The 15,164-nt window shown below is 46.2% G+C and overlaps 1 protein-coding gene and 1 long non-coding RNA gene across 2 annotated transcripts in view; both read right to left on the reverse strand.

The window, feature by feature from the left end:
- The window catches only part of LOC139669338 (uncharacterized), a 33,569-nt gene extending 21,370 nt beyond the window's left edge, over positions 1 to 12,199 (reverse strand). The window contains exon 1 of the long non-coding RNA XR_011697241.1: positions 11,079 to 12,199. This is a non-coding gene — a long non-coding RNA (uncharacterized lncRNA). The remainder of the gene's footprint in view (positions 1 to 11,078) is intronic.
- A 43-nt stretch (positions 12,200 to 12,242) lies between these two features.
- Positions 12,243 to 14,634, reverse strand: LOC139669339 (potassium voltage-gated channel subfamily A member 5-like). Its single transcript, XM_071549791.1, has one exon. It carries the CDS (start codon positions 14,498 to 14,500, stop codon positions 12,614 to 12,616), a length of 1,887 nt encoding a protein of 628 aa, XP_071405892.1. The 5' UTR covers positions 14,501 to 14,634; the 3' UTR covers positions 12,243 to 12,613.
- Between the last annotated feature and the right edge of the window lie 530 nt (positions 14,635 to 15,164).

The raw sequence follows: 15,164 nt of genomic DNA on the forward strand, positions 1-15,164 counted from the left end.
AGGAAGGAAGTGGCGGAAGGAAGGAAGGAAGGAAGGAAGGAAGGAAGGAAGGAAGGAAGGAAGGAAGGAAGGAAGGAAGGAAGGAAGGAAGGAAGGAAGGAAGGAAGGAAGGAAGGAAGGAAGGAAGGAAGGAAGGAAGGAAGGAAGGAAGGAAGGAAGGAAGGAAGGAAGGAAGGAAGGAAGGAAGGAAGGAAGGAAGGAAGGAAGGAAGGAAGGAAGGAAGGAAGGAAGGAAGGAAGGAAGGAAGGAAGGAAGGAAGGAAGGAAGGAAGGAAGGAAGGAAGGAAGGAAGGAAGGAAGGAAGGAAGGAAGGAAGGAAGGAAGGAAGGAAGGAAGGAAGGAAAAAATCCCATCTAATCAGTATTTATAGCACTTCACGGGTGTCTGTGGTCATACTGGGGTTGACAGTGCATTTCATTCACCCTATCTGTCCATTTTTGATAGAGCAACAGTTTGGAAGAGCTAATGCTGCATCTTTCGTCTAAGAGAAGTACTTTTAGATCTGGTCTTCCTTTCCCCAAAGCAGTTAGCTATCTTTCCAAAAGCTGTAAAAAGACATTATTTTCTTTAAAGCTGGTGTCCTTTTGCCAAATTTGGTTGAGAGAGCTGTCCCACCTAAGCCACCACTGAGCCTCAGTGTCCCCGCGTGGGGAGCCATCCATGACATAAGACAACCCTGGGAGCACTGCCAGGTCCAGAATGTGTGCTCCATAGCACATGGGCTGGTGTATGAAGCAGAGAGCACAGCCACATCCCCTTGGCCTTGCAAATACCTGAGTGTAAGGTAAGCAGAAGGGAGATGATGATGATGATAATGATGATGATGATGATGACGACGATGATTATGATGATGGAGAGCCTGCTGGCCCTGCAATAGAGGAGAGTGAGGGCAGAAGGATGGCATGTAAGACCACACTGCAGAAAAGCAGAAAAGCACCCTGCCATCCAGCAGGGGAGAGCAGAGGGATGGCTGCTTGTGGTGCATCCACCAAAGCACAGGGAGAGCCACCACTGACCATGGAACAACTCAGCAGATTCTCCTTCTCACTGAGGCAGGAAACTGCTGGTCAGGAGAGCAGGCTCAGCACCAAGCTCTGCTGGAGCTGCAGGGCCCTGCCACTCACTGAGATCTGTTTTGCCTTAGTGGAAAGCACCAGCTCCTGGCTCCAGGCTCCTACTGAGATCCAAACTCAACAGAGCCAGCAACTCAGCGGGAGCTGGCTGCAGCCCTGGATATAGACATAGCAGATCTGTTCTCAGCAAGCTGATAATGCACCCTCAGAGCACATCCTGCACTGGTTTAACCCCTGCTCACTCACTGAGCTGCTAACGAGACATTAGCTCTGATGAGGCAGTTAACACGAGCACACTGTAAAACCTATAAAATTTACTGACACTCATAGCATCATTAATTAGCTGCAACTCATCCTCCAAGTTCCACCACCAGGAAATGGAAAACTGCAGGTTTGATTCACTGCAAATCAGCTTTATGCAAACAGGAGGAGGAAATTTTACAGAGTGATTTTACACTCATGACAATTCCATTAGAAAATTAGACAAGGGTTTCACAGGGATGAGAAGTGGATGGTATGTGAGATTCTCGTTCAGGCCTGTATGTTTGAGTTTGTTACCCAACAGCACACACACACACACACAAAAAAAAAGTCACAGGCAGGACCTTAAGAGCCAAGTGCAGTCCTGGAATTAAATCCAGACAGCTAAACAACACTGCATCTGACTATGGGAGAGCTTCCCCAGGGAGAAAGCATTTTGGCTTGAGCATTTTGTTCCAGTCATCAATCTAGTATTATTTTCTCTTCCAAATTCAGACCCTTCAGACACCTCCCCATCATCACCTGCTTTGCCTGAGAGACTTGGGCAGACAAGACATACCCTGCTGCCATTTTGCAAGCTGAGTTCAGGCAATAAGCAATATTGTTTCCACACTGTCCTGACAGCACATGCCATCAGCATTCCATCACTGTTAAGAGAGACCTCAATTTAATTTGGTCTGTCAGGAGTCAAGGAAAACAAAGGATGTGACTGCAGACCTTGAGCATCTTTGAGTAGGATTCCTAGAATGGAACAGAAGTTGACTTCAGTAGGACTAATCCATAACTACAGACTGAACAGAGAGCAGGATGTGCCTCTGTAATATCTTAAATACATATTTCACTGCCCATGAACGCTGAAGAAATTACAATTGCCTTCTATCAGGGAAATTTGGGGCATTGAGGCTTTGAGGGTGACTGAATTTTCCTTCTTCCATGAAGTACTAAACATGTTTGCTGTATTGCAAATCCACGTTTTCTACATATACATTTTAACTCTGTGCCCTGTCTCTAAATATTAATTCATAAATATGATAAACAGAGTTTTTAACCTTACTTATTGTTGAAAAATACCTCCATGATTGATACTCTGACATGAAAAGTTTCATTAGGCCTTCCAGAGGGTGGACCTCTGTGTTCCAGACTCCACATCATGGTGGTCTTTTCTATATGACACCCACACTAAACCATCTGCCCACTTATCTGCCGAAGGAAACCACCTCCACACCAGGAATTCCTCAGAAATTCTCTTGTCCAGAACATTTGCCATCATGAAAGAGCCCTTCAGGATTCAGAGGTCTTGTTCTGTCACTCCTACTGAAGAATGACAACCTGTGTCAGAGGACTGAGAGAATGCAGAAAACTGAGTCACCAGGACTATGTTCAATGGAAGATCATGTGGGATGCTTCTGAGAAAAAAAAAAACAAAAAACACCAACTCAAAAAGCAAAACCCATTGATAGGTTCACCTGTCCTTAGTGGCCCCTTCAGAGGTACTTATTCTCACTCACTTGTTGGTATGGTTGACAGCACTAACATCCTAAATTGTAGTAGTTAAGAGTTGTCAAGATCCATGGATTACAGTGTCAGAAAAGATTTTAAGTGGAAGTTTACTTCTAGACATGCACTTTTCTTCTCAATCTGAGTGAATTTAACTCATGATCCAGTCCCTGGGGACCACAGCAAAGGAAGTGCTGGGACACAGATTCACTTTGAAGTCACAGAAGAATGCTAGTGGTGGTCCACTCCCTGCCCATGCTGGGTGGTCCATGGTTTCTACAGTGCTACAATACAGTTATACATTCTTGTAATGTCTGTGCTTCCAGTGTTACGTTCAAGATCCCAATACTTCGTAAGGGAAGCTTAGTGATGCTTTCATACCACTCCCTGCATACCCATTTTTCTGAGGCTATTTCAAAGCATTTGCAGAAGTCAAAGCCATGTGGAAGCTAAGGATGCTCAGATGTACAGATTTGTCTTTTCCTTTCGTTACTTCCCTTTCAGGTTGCCATTAGTTTAGGACCAAATTATCCTCTTAGCATAAATGCAAAGGAAAGTAAACTTATTCCACAGTGTCAACATTATGGACCATCATAGAAGGGTCTTGTCCATGTCAGTGAGGTCATGCAAATATCTGCAGGTGATCACTGAGGTGAGGCTGACCATGAACTTTGCATGCAGTGTGTCTCTATCCCTTCCTTACTTACTGTTTGTTTGTTTGTTTTAATTTCCAGTTATCTTCTGGTGCACCCTGATGAATAAGCAAGACCAGGAAATGTGCTTGCCCACCAGAGACTCAGCTGTGATTCCAAGCAGAAGTATAAGATGCAGTGACTGAAATACAAGGTACATCCCACACTAGGGCTGTGCAAACGGGAAAATCAGTCAAAAAACAAAACAACAGTATCTCACTCTCACTCTCAGAGTCGCTTGTGGTCCCCTATGCACAGTTCAAAAATTCAGGGGTTTGTGTGGTGACTTGAATAATGATGAGTACAGGTGGAAACAGAGTTATTTGGGGACAGATTTCAGCAGAAATAACTGTGCTCAGTGAATAGAGACTGGTTAATGTTTAAGGTAAGAATGTACCAACACGGGGAACATGTAAAGCTTTTAAGATACCCCAAGAAATTGCCTGAGGGCAAGATGCTGTGTAGCATCAAAGCAGGGCTATATCTGCACTTGCCACCAAAACAGTTTGAGGGAATGTTCCCAAGCAATTAATCACAAACAACTACACTGTTAAAGGCTCCTGGTCACTCTGATAAGTCTGTACCCAAGAACTCTCTCCTGAAATACTTCCTAGGCACAATGTGGGAACCAGTAGAGGCCAGGAACAGAGCCCATTAGGCTGTGTGCCAAACACCTTGTTTTAGAGGGTGCCTCCAAGAGCATGAACACAGGCTGCTGCTGCCAGCTGGTCTCAGTGCCAGGGAATGGTCCTGGGCACATTTCGTTTTCTAATATAGATGCAGTCAGCATGTCTATGAGAATTCATATCTCCTCCTTAGTGGAATATCCAGCTTCCTTATTAAGAACAGAACCTACCCCATTTTCCACTAGCAGGAGGCAGTGCAAATTCCATTTGGAAACACACAGTGTTTCCAAGCCTCCCAGAGAGATTTCTCTCTCATGGTTCAAAATCCTGTGCTTCTCAGCCTCTGCTCTGTTGCCAGTATGCCTCACTGAGATGGAGATACCCTACGAGACAAGTGGGCAACAGGAATCTGACCAAAATTGTGTCATTTGCTGGGACTTACTCCCCCAGGTCTGCAGGTAGGTGCCAGTGTCTGCTTTGGATCCACACTTTAGCACACCCACTTCAAGATGGGTACCTGTATCCTTTTTATTCAAAGCACTGAGCAGACTTTTAAAACATGATCCTGAGAGACATTGTGCAGGTATTTTGCCCAGTGGCTGAAATCCAGAAACAACTATGGGAGCAACCATCCCTTTCTTAGGCAAATGCCCTGGTAATAACTCAGCTATAGACTCCTGCTCCTTCCTCTACTTATTTGCCTCAAGGAACATTGTCTCCTTTAAAGCACAGTGGTTGAGCTTTAGATAGAGGGTATTCCTTCCCAGAACGATCTTTGTCACCCTCCAAACTGACTGTTTCTTTCCATCATTCTCTTGCATAATAAAACAACATGTATTTTAACATTAACCTTCCTTTAAATAAGCCTCTTATGCAGCACTGTCTAGAAAATTAGTGTTTTCTGAACTAAAAAACCCATAAATTTGCTCTGCAAGTTCATGGTAAAGCCTTCCCTCAATTACACCCCCACAGATTTTCAAATCATTTTAAACAGGACCGAAAAAAAATTATAAGGCAACACTGCTTACATAATTCAAATAATTTTTTACGTTCCCAATCTACTTACAAACAGGGAGGAGCAAGAGGAATGAAGAAGTAGAAGAGGTTTTACAATGTTGAACTTGCCTGAGTGAATGAAGTACTGTAGAATATAAATAATCTCTACCAACTCTGAAGGGAGCAAGGAAAACCCTTGTATGGATTTGTGAGGATTTGGGGGGGAAAGGTTGCTAGGACACCACCATCGAAAGGAATTTTGACACAATCACACTGTTTCCCACAAGACTGTAAATTACAGTCTCCATGGCACACCATAGTTTAAAGACAGAAATAAGATATACCTTTCTTTTCTGTCTCCTGCCTGTCAGTCAAGTGTTAAAACCTGCACTGATTTATTTGGATAAGTCCTCCTGATGAAAGCAATTTATTAATGCAGGAGAGAATTTGAAGATTACTTCTGGTAAATTTTAAATACTATCTGGGAAATTATTAATTCTGCAGTTATCATATAGATTATGTGTGCTGGGAAGCCCATGCTTTAATGAAATAATTTCATTGCCAGCTAGGAAGGTTATTACTTTTACCATTAGATCTGGTCATTCCTGGAAATCAGGTGAATTTGCTGAAATTGAGGTTACTTACTGGATTCCATCCTTAGGTGATTTCCACCAAGCTGTGCTAGCTGTACAACATGCCTGCTTACAGTGCTTATGGAGAGAAAAATGAGTTTTTATTGCATCAGTTGATATTACTGAGAAAAAAAATTGTTTCCAGGTAGACAAGTTAATTCCAAGGCCCTGGTTCACAACAGCTCTGGGTCTGTCTCTGATTCTGTCTTATCACCCTTGGTAAAAATACAGTACAGACACCTAGGAATCAAAAAATATCAAACAAAGACACTACATTACTACATTACTCATGTAAGAAAGCACTGCAAACTAATTGTGTCTGAATGCTGTTCTTTTTTTGTTAAACAAGCTGATATTTCTCTTTGCAATTTCTAATTCCAATTACTTTTTTACTCATAACATTATGAGCTTTATTTTTTCCTATTTCAATTAACATAAAGCTTTTTATTTTATATGATTTTTATGATACAATACCCACATGTTTCATCATACCAATATGGGGGATGCTCTGGCTAATGGACTCACAGGTAGTTACTAGAGAATTTGTGTTTATTCCTCCTAGAAACTGACACAATAATGTCAGAGAGCATGGTATTCACTGAAGAGTATCAGCACCCTGAGGTCTCAGATTTAGGCAAGAGCAACAGAACTTTAACAAGCTGACAGGGAGAACTTGGGAGCAGTTAATGGATACAGCAAGAAAGTGAAAAGAAAACCCCACAAGCCACATAGCAAATACTACAAAAGCTACAAATACACTAAATGCCATGTTCTAAAAATAATTTAGTGGTGCTGAAGGCATAAGCCTTGACAGAATGATTTTGGAACAATAATTTTGGTTGTTCATAGGTTCTATTATTACAAAGACCTTTTCTATTTCATTTTTTAGATATTTGTAGCTATGGTAGCCTATGGAGTGAGGCTGGGGGTCACACCATGACAGGCTAAAGCTGCACCAAAGGCCGGCAGATGCTCTGAAAACTTTGCCTCACAGTTTCCTCGCTGTCCCTCTGTCCTGCACAGGACCAACCTCGCTATTTGTGATGTCCCTCCAACACACTGAATGCCTAACAAGATCTAGATCCCACCACTGGCCAAGTAGCAAGGTCTTGATTAGGTGCTTACAGCCCTACTTTTTTATTCCCCAAGCCTGGCAACAATCAGCCTGGAGGGCCTTGTCAAATCTCACAACTGGTCAGGACATCTTGCTAAACGACTGGAACAGATGTCAGCGAGGGAGCTTGTCCCTCACGATGGCCCAGTGGCACTGTCACGTGCCGATAAATGCTCTCCCCGTTTGACCTCAGCATGAGCTTCACTGCTACTACAGAGGAAGAATAATTTCTTCATAGAAAGGGTGGTTAAGCTTTGGAAGGGGCTGCCCAGGGAGATGATGGAGTCTCCATCCCTGCAGGTGTCCCGGAAATGACTGGACATGGCACTCAGTGCTCTGGGCTGAGTGACAAGGTGGGGAGTGGTCACAGGTTGGACTCAATTTTAGGGTTCTTTTCCAGTCTAAATGATTCTGTGATACATTTCAGAAGAGTAAAGACTCTTTGTGTGCACATGTATTTCCCATGAGACTGAAGGTGCACTTTGTTACCTAATGAGAAGTGAATGTCAGCACATGGAGAAGAGAAGCTGCTCCAGAGCTGTGCTCAGTGCAGATCAAGAGCCTCATCACCACCTCCTCCACGAGAAGAGAAGTGTTTGTGGCATGAGAGGCCAGGGAACAGCCAGCAGAAGTGCCATGTTCTCCTTACAGGGTCCAAATGAAAAAAGCACACCAAAGAGGGATTTGTTTGTGCTGTTCAGAGCAGCATTAAGTCCCCTCTGTGTTCAGTGACCCCAGCAGATGGGTCACAGTGCACAGCTGCTGGCACACAGCCCTTGCCTGCAGAGCCACTTTGGAGCCATGCAAGAGACCACAGGGAGAATCTCTCTCTTCCCTGAGATCTACACTTTAGATGTCCCATTTGAGCCAAGCCCATTCCTATTTGTGCCTCTCCAAGCCCTCTCTGCTTTTGAAAGGTTCTGTCTTCCCTTCCACAGCCATTTCTTCACTGTATTTGTATACAGATCATTGCGCTATTGTTCATAAAGCACTAGGAGAAGGATGGTGTTATATAACTGCTAGTTACTGCTTTATCAATTGTTTAGAATGATGGAAAAGTGCAAGGGAAATGCAGACTCCCCTTGAGGCCAGGCTAAGACAAACTAAACTTACATTACTGGTGACCCAAATGAGTATTCACTTCAGCATCCCCAACATGGAGGAATCCATTTTAGCACATACTTTCCCACACAAAATGATAAACCATTAGTAACAATGGTATGTAGGCATGTGTGGGGTGAGAAATCTTCCATATTGTAGCTCCTAGTCAAAAGACTACAAAAAAGTGTTGTGTTTGTTTGGGAATTTTTTATCTGTTTGCAATGACTTGCTATTCATTAAGCTCTATCTTGATGTTTTTGATATGACAAAGAGGTTTTATTCAGCTTGCTATTCATTTCAGGTCAGCTAAGATAAAATCAGTAATAGATTTCCTTCTCGTAATAGGCCTAAAATTGGCATCCTTAGCTGAAACTCTCTTCCTGTTTCATATTTCCAGGAGCTCTCAGTGTGATTCAGTTCTCTCTTACTCTCATACTCTTTTCTGGCAGAAATTTGCATCATTATGTTACTTCTGCACTGCTTTGTATCCCAAGCACAGACACTCTGCCTGCTGAGCCCAGTGAAGCTTCTTGATCCTGAAATCCATCACAGCAAAAGCAGATTCTCCCTGCTGGAAAGTGGAATTACACCCTCACCCAGGTCAGAGCTGCAGTTCTCCATTCAGACAATCCTGGTGCTTGGTTTGCAACTGATCCTGATGGGATCCTGACAGGATCAGTGGACCATGTCAAGAGGACTGCTCTGATGAGTTAGTGGCTCCAGAATCAGTCACATTTTGTAGTAACAATCTGGTGATCCCAACATAGTGTCCTACAGCACCACTTGTTCTCCGACTCACAAACTGTACCACATTCCTACATATTTGCCCCAAAGATCAAGGAGAACTCTTTAGGTTTGAAGTAACCATCACAGACTCACAGAATACCCTGGGCTGGAAGGAACCCACAAGGATCATCAAAGTCCAACTCCTGTTCTCAAAACTCACACTCCCAAAGATCAGTCCCCCTAAAGCACCTGCTGAACAATGTGGTACTGTAAGCATGTGCTTAAAGCTGATCCCATGTTAAATGCTTTGCTGAACTCTGCTCTAGCCATGTTTCTGGTCATATTACTCAGTGTTTGGCAGTAGTTTCTGTCACTAGAAAGCAAATCCTTTACCGCCTTACAAGCCAATGAAATTATGCATTATTTGTAAAGGTGTTAAAACTGAGTTTGCCTGAATTGTGCTTGGCAACTGTCAAGAAAACTAAGCCAAACAAATATTTTCAACCACATTTTGAGAATAATTGATTTTTTTTAATTGAAAAGTTCTGTTGTATTATTATGAAACAACACACATATTCAAACTGAATGTTGAGGAATGATGTGACATGTTTGTGCAGAACCCTGTGCAGCAGTCAGGGTATTTTGCTCTCACTAGGCTTGAGTTTTGTAGGAAAAAACTCTCTCAGTTGTAGCAGGGCACCTATTAGATAGTAGAAAAATATTCTTCCCTGTGAGGGTGGTGAGGCCCTGCCACAGGTTGCTCAGAGAAGTTGTGGCTGCCCCATCCCTGGAAGTGTCCAAGGCCAGGTTGGACGGGGCTCTGAGCAACCTGGTCTACTGGAAGGTGTTGGAATGTGATGAGCTTTAAGGCCCTTTCCATCCCAAACCATGCTGATGCTATATGCTGGAATCTGAAGATGAATTTTGCAACCTTTTGTGGAAAGTTAAAGACCCTCAGCACCTTGCAAGACTCAGCCCTGTGGTATCTCTGCAAACACAAAGTAGGGTTCAACAAGCAGCTGTGATAATATCACAGTTCATTGCCACAGAAGGGTGAGGATTTCATTCTTACTTTCCCACCGACCTTTCCCCTTTCCTACACCACTGACCTTCCCCATCCCTTAATTGCACTGATTCTGGCACTCACTTGCTTCCCAACTCACTAATTTGCAGAAAAATATCTACTTTGTTCTTGCTGCATTGGATTTTGTCAGGTGAGTGATCTCAAGCAGCTCCTGGAAGAGAAGGCAGTACTTGCACTTCCACAAGGACAGAGCCAGTTCAGCATAAGGTACAATAGGGCACACAGTGGGAAGAAGAAAACTGAAAAGGAGGAAGGCAAGGCTTTCCCTTCAGATCACCAGTGGGCTTTTAAGATTAGCTCAGCCCACTCGCCCCCTAGCCCTGATCTGCTTTTCACCATCTTTACACTAGTGTTACGTCACTAACTGCAGTAACTATAGAGATGTAATTCAGATCACTAACATCCATATTCAGGGTTCCACCACTGAGCAAGGGACTGTATGGACACATTGTCCCTGCTCTGAGGAACTAGCAGTCCAATTCAACACAACATGCAATTGGAGGACCAAATTCTGGATGACAAAAGTGGTGAGGAAAGTGGGGGTTGTAGTTAGAGAAAGACAAACCCAACAGTTTATCCTAAAAGACTCAGGGAATTGTTTGGTACTTATTCAGGTGGCTCAGATGGATTTGATCACTGAAAGCAAATCAAATTACTTGTCTGAGCAAAACCTTTAAGTCCATCAGTAGTCTAGATCTCAGCACGTGCAACAGGGAATTATAGCACTTCTTTGTTTAATCTTAGAGTCAGCCTCACCAAAGAGCTGATTCTGCCCTTCCCCTTGACGTAAAAACTCCCACCAAAGCACACAGGAGAACTGCCTGAGTCTGCAGTGCAGCTGCACAGGGCACTTTGCCTGTCAGTCTTGTTGAAGCTTCTCAGCATGTTGTTGCATCACTTCCCACCTAAACAAGTAAACAAGAAACTAACAACTAAACGTAATGTGAAAGATTCTGTTCTCTATTATCAGATTTCTCATTCCTGGGGCTTGGGCCAAGCTCTGCGTTCATGCAAAATAAGATGTGCCTGGCACTTATTTTACTGAATAGGTAGGAAAAAAACATCCGCACTTGGGCATTACCATTGAATGGCACGGTAAGGGATGGGCAAACTGCACTTGTGTCTGGCTGAGACAATGTCAGAGTGGTGCTCTGCAGAGCTGGTTTAAGTTTCTCACAGCACATACATCTGAGGTACTTGCATAAATTATAATCCAGACTGAGCATTTACTTACATTAGAAAATTTGTCAGAAAGAAACCCGTGTCAGAAAACACACCTGGAGTGTTGACAACCAAAACTTCTTTTCTTCTGGTCTTGCTGTGCCACTGTGTGCAGGAAAGGCATGGAACATCCTTCAGCAATGGAACAGAAGTTTGAGGGGAAAAGAGAGATGTCCTTTGCAAGATAAAAAGGTAGCACAGCTCTTTGAGTTAAAAGAGCAACTTTGTGTCAATCTTCAGTAGCAAGCTGTTGATCACGCTGATGAAGACAATGTCTCATTTGTCTTTCAACATCATCATAACTGTAAAATCCACAGTGCTCAGGAGGTTTTGTTTGGAAATAAGAGCAAACAAGGATGTGTTCTGATGAAAGATGATGCTTTCCATCTGAGTCCAAGATACAAGCCACACAACTGTTATTTAAGTAGCATGGCATGCCACATTAGACTCCTTAAGTGCCATCCATTCCCAGTCTGTGATAACTAAAACCAGTGAACTGTGTACACAAATGGTGTGTGGATACATAAAGGTGACTGATACATGTGCCAAAGTAATCTGGAGCGTACAATGAACACAGTTTTGCAGATATTGCACTGATATTCTACTTTTTTGTTATGTCTGTCTGCTCCCTCATGCTTTAGATCTGTTGTGCACTTGGATTGAAACCAGTAACAGCAGTCAGAAAAGATACTTTCAGTCTCAAAAATATAACAAAGGTATAAAACTGTAAAACTAAAAAAAAAAAAAAACAAACCAAAAAACCCCCACCCCAAACAAACAAACAAAAAAGCCCTGCACATACTTTTTGGAGTGGGGACAGTAAGCACATGATTGAATTATTTAGAAATTCTGAAACAGGAAGGAAATTAATAAAATTATTTATATAAAGAAGTATATCTACAATATTTAATAATTTAAGGCTCACAAGAAACTAACATATCAATGACAACAGAAGTTTTCTGCTATAGGGTTCAAAGCACCAAATTCACTTCACATACAGGATAACCAGATCTGTACTGATCACAAGTGGAAAACTCTGAAAGTGCTGATCTGCTAATGTTCCTAGTGCTTCAGTGATGTCATATGTCACAGGAATAAGAAATCCCCTTTCAACCATAAATACACTCATACAGATATAAAATATATTGGAATAATTTCAATTTGAAACTACAGTACAAAAGCCCTCAAACTCCCTCCCCCCCAACCCATTCATTCTCCACACACACATCCCCCAACTCTTTAATACTAAACTTGGAGCAACTGAATTGGTTACAAGTTACTCATTTAAAACCAAACACCATTTGCTAAAATGAGTTTCTACAAATTAGATTTTTCACTGTCATAATTTACCAGCTCCTGCATCATGGAGCGTAGCTTATTCTTAGTCTATTTTAAAAATAGGTGACCCCTTATGTCATGGAAAAAGAACATAAAAACATGTATTCCTGGAGGACTGCTCAGGACAGTGATCAATTTATAAAATACAACCTGACTTAAAAAACTAATTGGTACTAAAAGAATAATTATAGTAGCAAGTTTCTGACGCCCATAAAATCCTTCTGCATTTCTGAACTCGAACTCTCTCCTCTCCTTACAGGTCTGTTTCCCTATTGGTGTCCAGACAGAGAGCATAGAGGGATTTTCTAAGATCTACATTGCTTTTTGCTTTGATATTGGCTTTCTCTATGGTGTTGGTGCCATTGTTGAACTCCTCACTGTTTTCCAAGTGCACAACAGATTTGTTCAGAGAGTTTCTACTAGGTCTTCTCTTCCCATCTGCCCCTGCTGTGCTACCCTGAGCACTACTGTGTTCATCTTTGAGGATAGATTGCTCTTCGTGATCAGTCTCTCGGTGGTAGAAGTAGTTGAAGTTGGATACAATGACAGGGACAGGGAGGGCAATGGTGAGCACACCTGCGATGGCACACAAGGAACCCACAATCTTGCCCCCCACAGTGACAGGTCTCATGTCCCCATAGCCCACAGTAGTCATGGTTACTACTGCCCACCAGAAAGCATCAGGGATGCTGGAGAAATGAGACTCAGGATCATCAGCCTCAGCAAAGTAGACAGCACTGGAGAAGAGGATCACCCCAATGAAGAGGAAGAAGATAAGGAGGCCCAGCTCCCTCATGCTGGCTTTTAAAGTCTGTCCCAAGATCTGCAGCCCCTTGGAGTGCCTGGAGAGCTTGAAGATCCTGAAGACTCTGACCAGGCGGATGACTCTGAGGATGGCCAGGGACATGGCTTGCTGCTGGCCCCCGCCCCCATTGCTACTGCCAGCCCCGGGCTGCTGCTGCTCATGGGCCAGCTCAGTGCCCAGGGTGATGAAGTAGGGGATGATGGCCACGATGTCGATGATGTTCATGATGTTGCGGGAGAACTCAGGCTTGCTGGGGCAGGCAAAGAAGCGGACAAGGAGCTCGAAGGTGAACCAGATCACACAGGTGGTCTCTATGATGAAGAAGGGATCAGCGAGGCTGCTGGGTGGCTGCATGGGTGGGGAGTCCCCGGTCGTGCCATTCAAACCTCCACCTTGTGCGGGCAGGGGCACAGGCATCTCCCTCTCGTCCCTGAACTCGGGCAGGGTCTCCAGGCAGAAAGTGATGATGGAGATGAGGATGACCAGCACAGAGACGATGGCGATGGCCCGGGCTGAGCTGGAGCTTTCAGGGTACTCAAAGATGAGCCAGACTTGGCGCTGGAACTCATTGCGGGGCAGGGGCTTCTCCTCCTCTTTGATGAAGCCTTCGTCCTCTCGGAAGCGCTCCATGGCCTCCTCACCAAGCTGGTAGAAGCGGATCTCGTCGGCGAAGACGTCGATGGAGACATTGACAGGCCGGCGGAGCTTGCCTCCGGACTGGTAGAAGTAGAGGATGCCGTCGAAGCTCGGCCGGTTGCGGTCGAAGAAATACTCATTGCGGAGAGGGTCGAAGTAGCGGATGCGCTTGTCCGGGTCCCCCAGCAGCGTGTCGGGGAACTGGTTGAGGGTGCCCAGCTGGGTCTCGAAGCGCAGCCCCGAGATGTTGATCAGCACCCGCTGGTGGTGCATGGCTCCCGGGTTCGCCGCCGCCGCCGCCGCCGCTGCCTCCTCCTCCTCCTCGCTGCCCGCCGCCGCCGCCATGGCCATGCCCCGGCGGTGTCCCCCTTCCTCCGGGGGTCCCATGTCGGCACCGGGGCGCGGGGCACGGGGCGGCGGCCGGGGCGGCGCGGGGGCTGCGCGTCCCTCCGCCTGCTCCTCGGGGCCGCCCCCGCGGGGACCCGCCGGGGGCCGCTCCTGCTCCTCGTCCCCCGGGGGCGGCAGCGACGGCGGTGCGGGCGGCGGGGATCCCTCCTTGCCGTCGCTCAGCTGCGGCGGGCCGGCGATGTGGAGCAAGTTGCCCCGCCAGCGCGCCCGGCCGCCAGGGGCCGCGGCATCCTCGCCGCCCGCGATGGCCGTGGTGCCGCCGTTCTCCAGAGTCACCAGCGCGATCTCCATGGGAAGCAGCAGCGGCGGCGAGAGGCAGGCGCGTTTGAGGCGGCGGGCATGCTGCGCTCGCCGGCCCCGCTACCGCCGCCGCCACCGGCCACCTCCCGGCGGCCGCGCTGCCCTGCCCTGTCCTGCCCTGCCCGACCCGCCTTCCCTCACTGCGCGGCCGAGCGCGGCCGAGCGCGGCCCGGGGGAGCCGCCCGGGGACCCGGATATGAACGAACGATCATTATATTATGGTCGCTTGACGTCAAAGAGGATCCCTCCTGCTCCGCGCCCCCGTGCAGGCAGCGGCAGCATCCCCAGGGTAGCCGGGATGCCGCACATCCCCCCGCGCCCCGCCCCGCCCCGCTCCGCCCCGCCCCACAAAGGGGATCCGCGTCGGGGCGAGGATGCGCTCCGGGAGCGGGTACCAGCCCGTGGGGATGCCCACAGGTGCCGCGGGGATACCCACAGGTGCCGCTGCGAGGGATTCGCAGCGCAGGGAGCGCTCCGGAGATGCGGGCAGGCGAGTGCTGGGGGTCCCTGTGCCCGGGGAGGGGGACTGAACCCTCACCCGCTCCCCAGCCCTCGCCCTCGCTCACGCCGCGGCGGGGGATTACGGAGCAGCCCCCATGCGTGGATTTACTCGCTAAAGGGATTGCGCGCAGCGAGCGCTCTGGCTGCAAAACCC

Source organism: Pithys albifrons, chromosome 3 (genome assembly GCF_047495875.1).
Source record: "Pithys albifrons albifrons isolate INPA30051 chromosome 3, PitAlb_v1, whole genome shotgun sequence".
In the NCBI taxonomy this organism is placed as follows: Eukaryota; Metazoa; Chordata; class Aves; order Passeriformes; family Thamnophilidae; genus Pithys; species Pithys albifrons.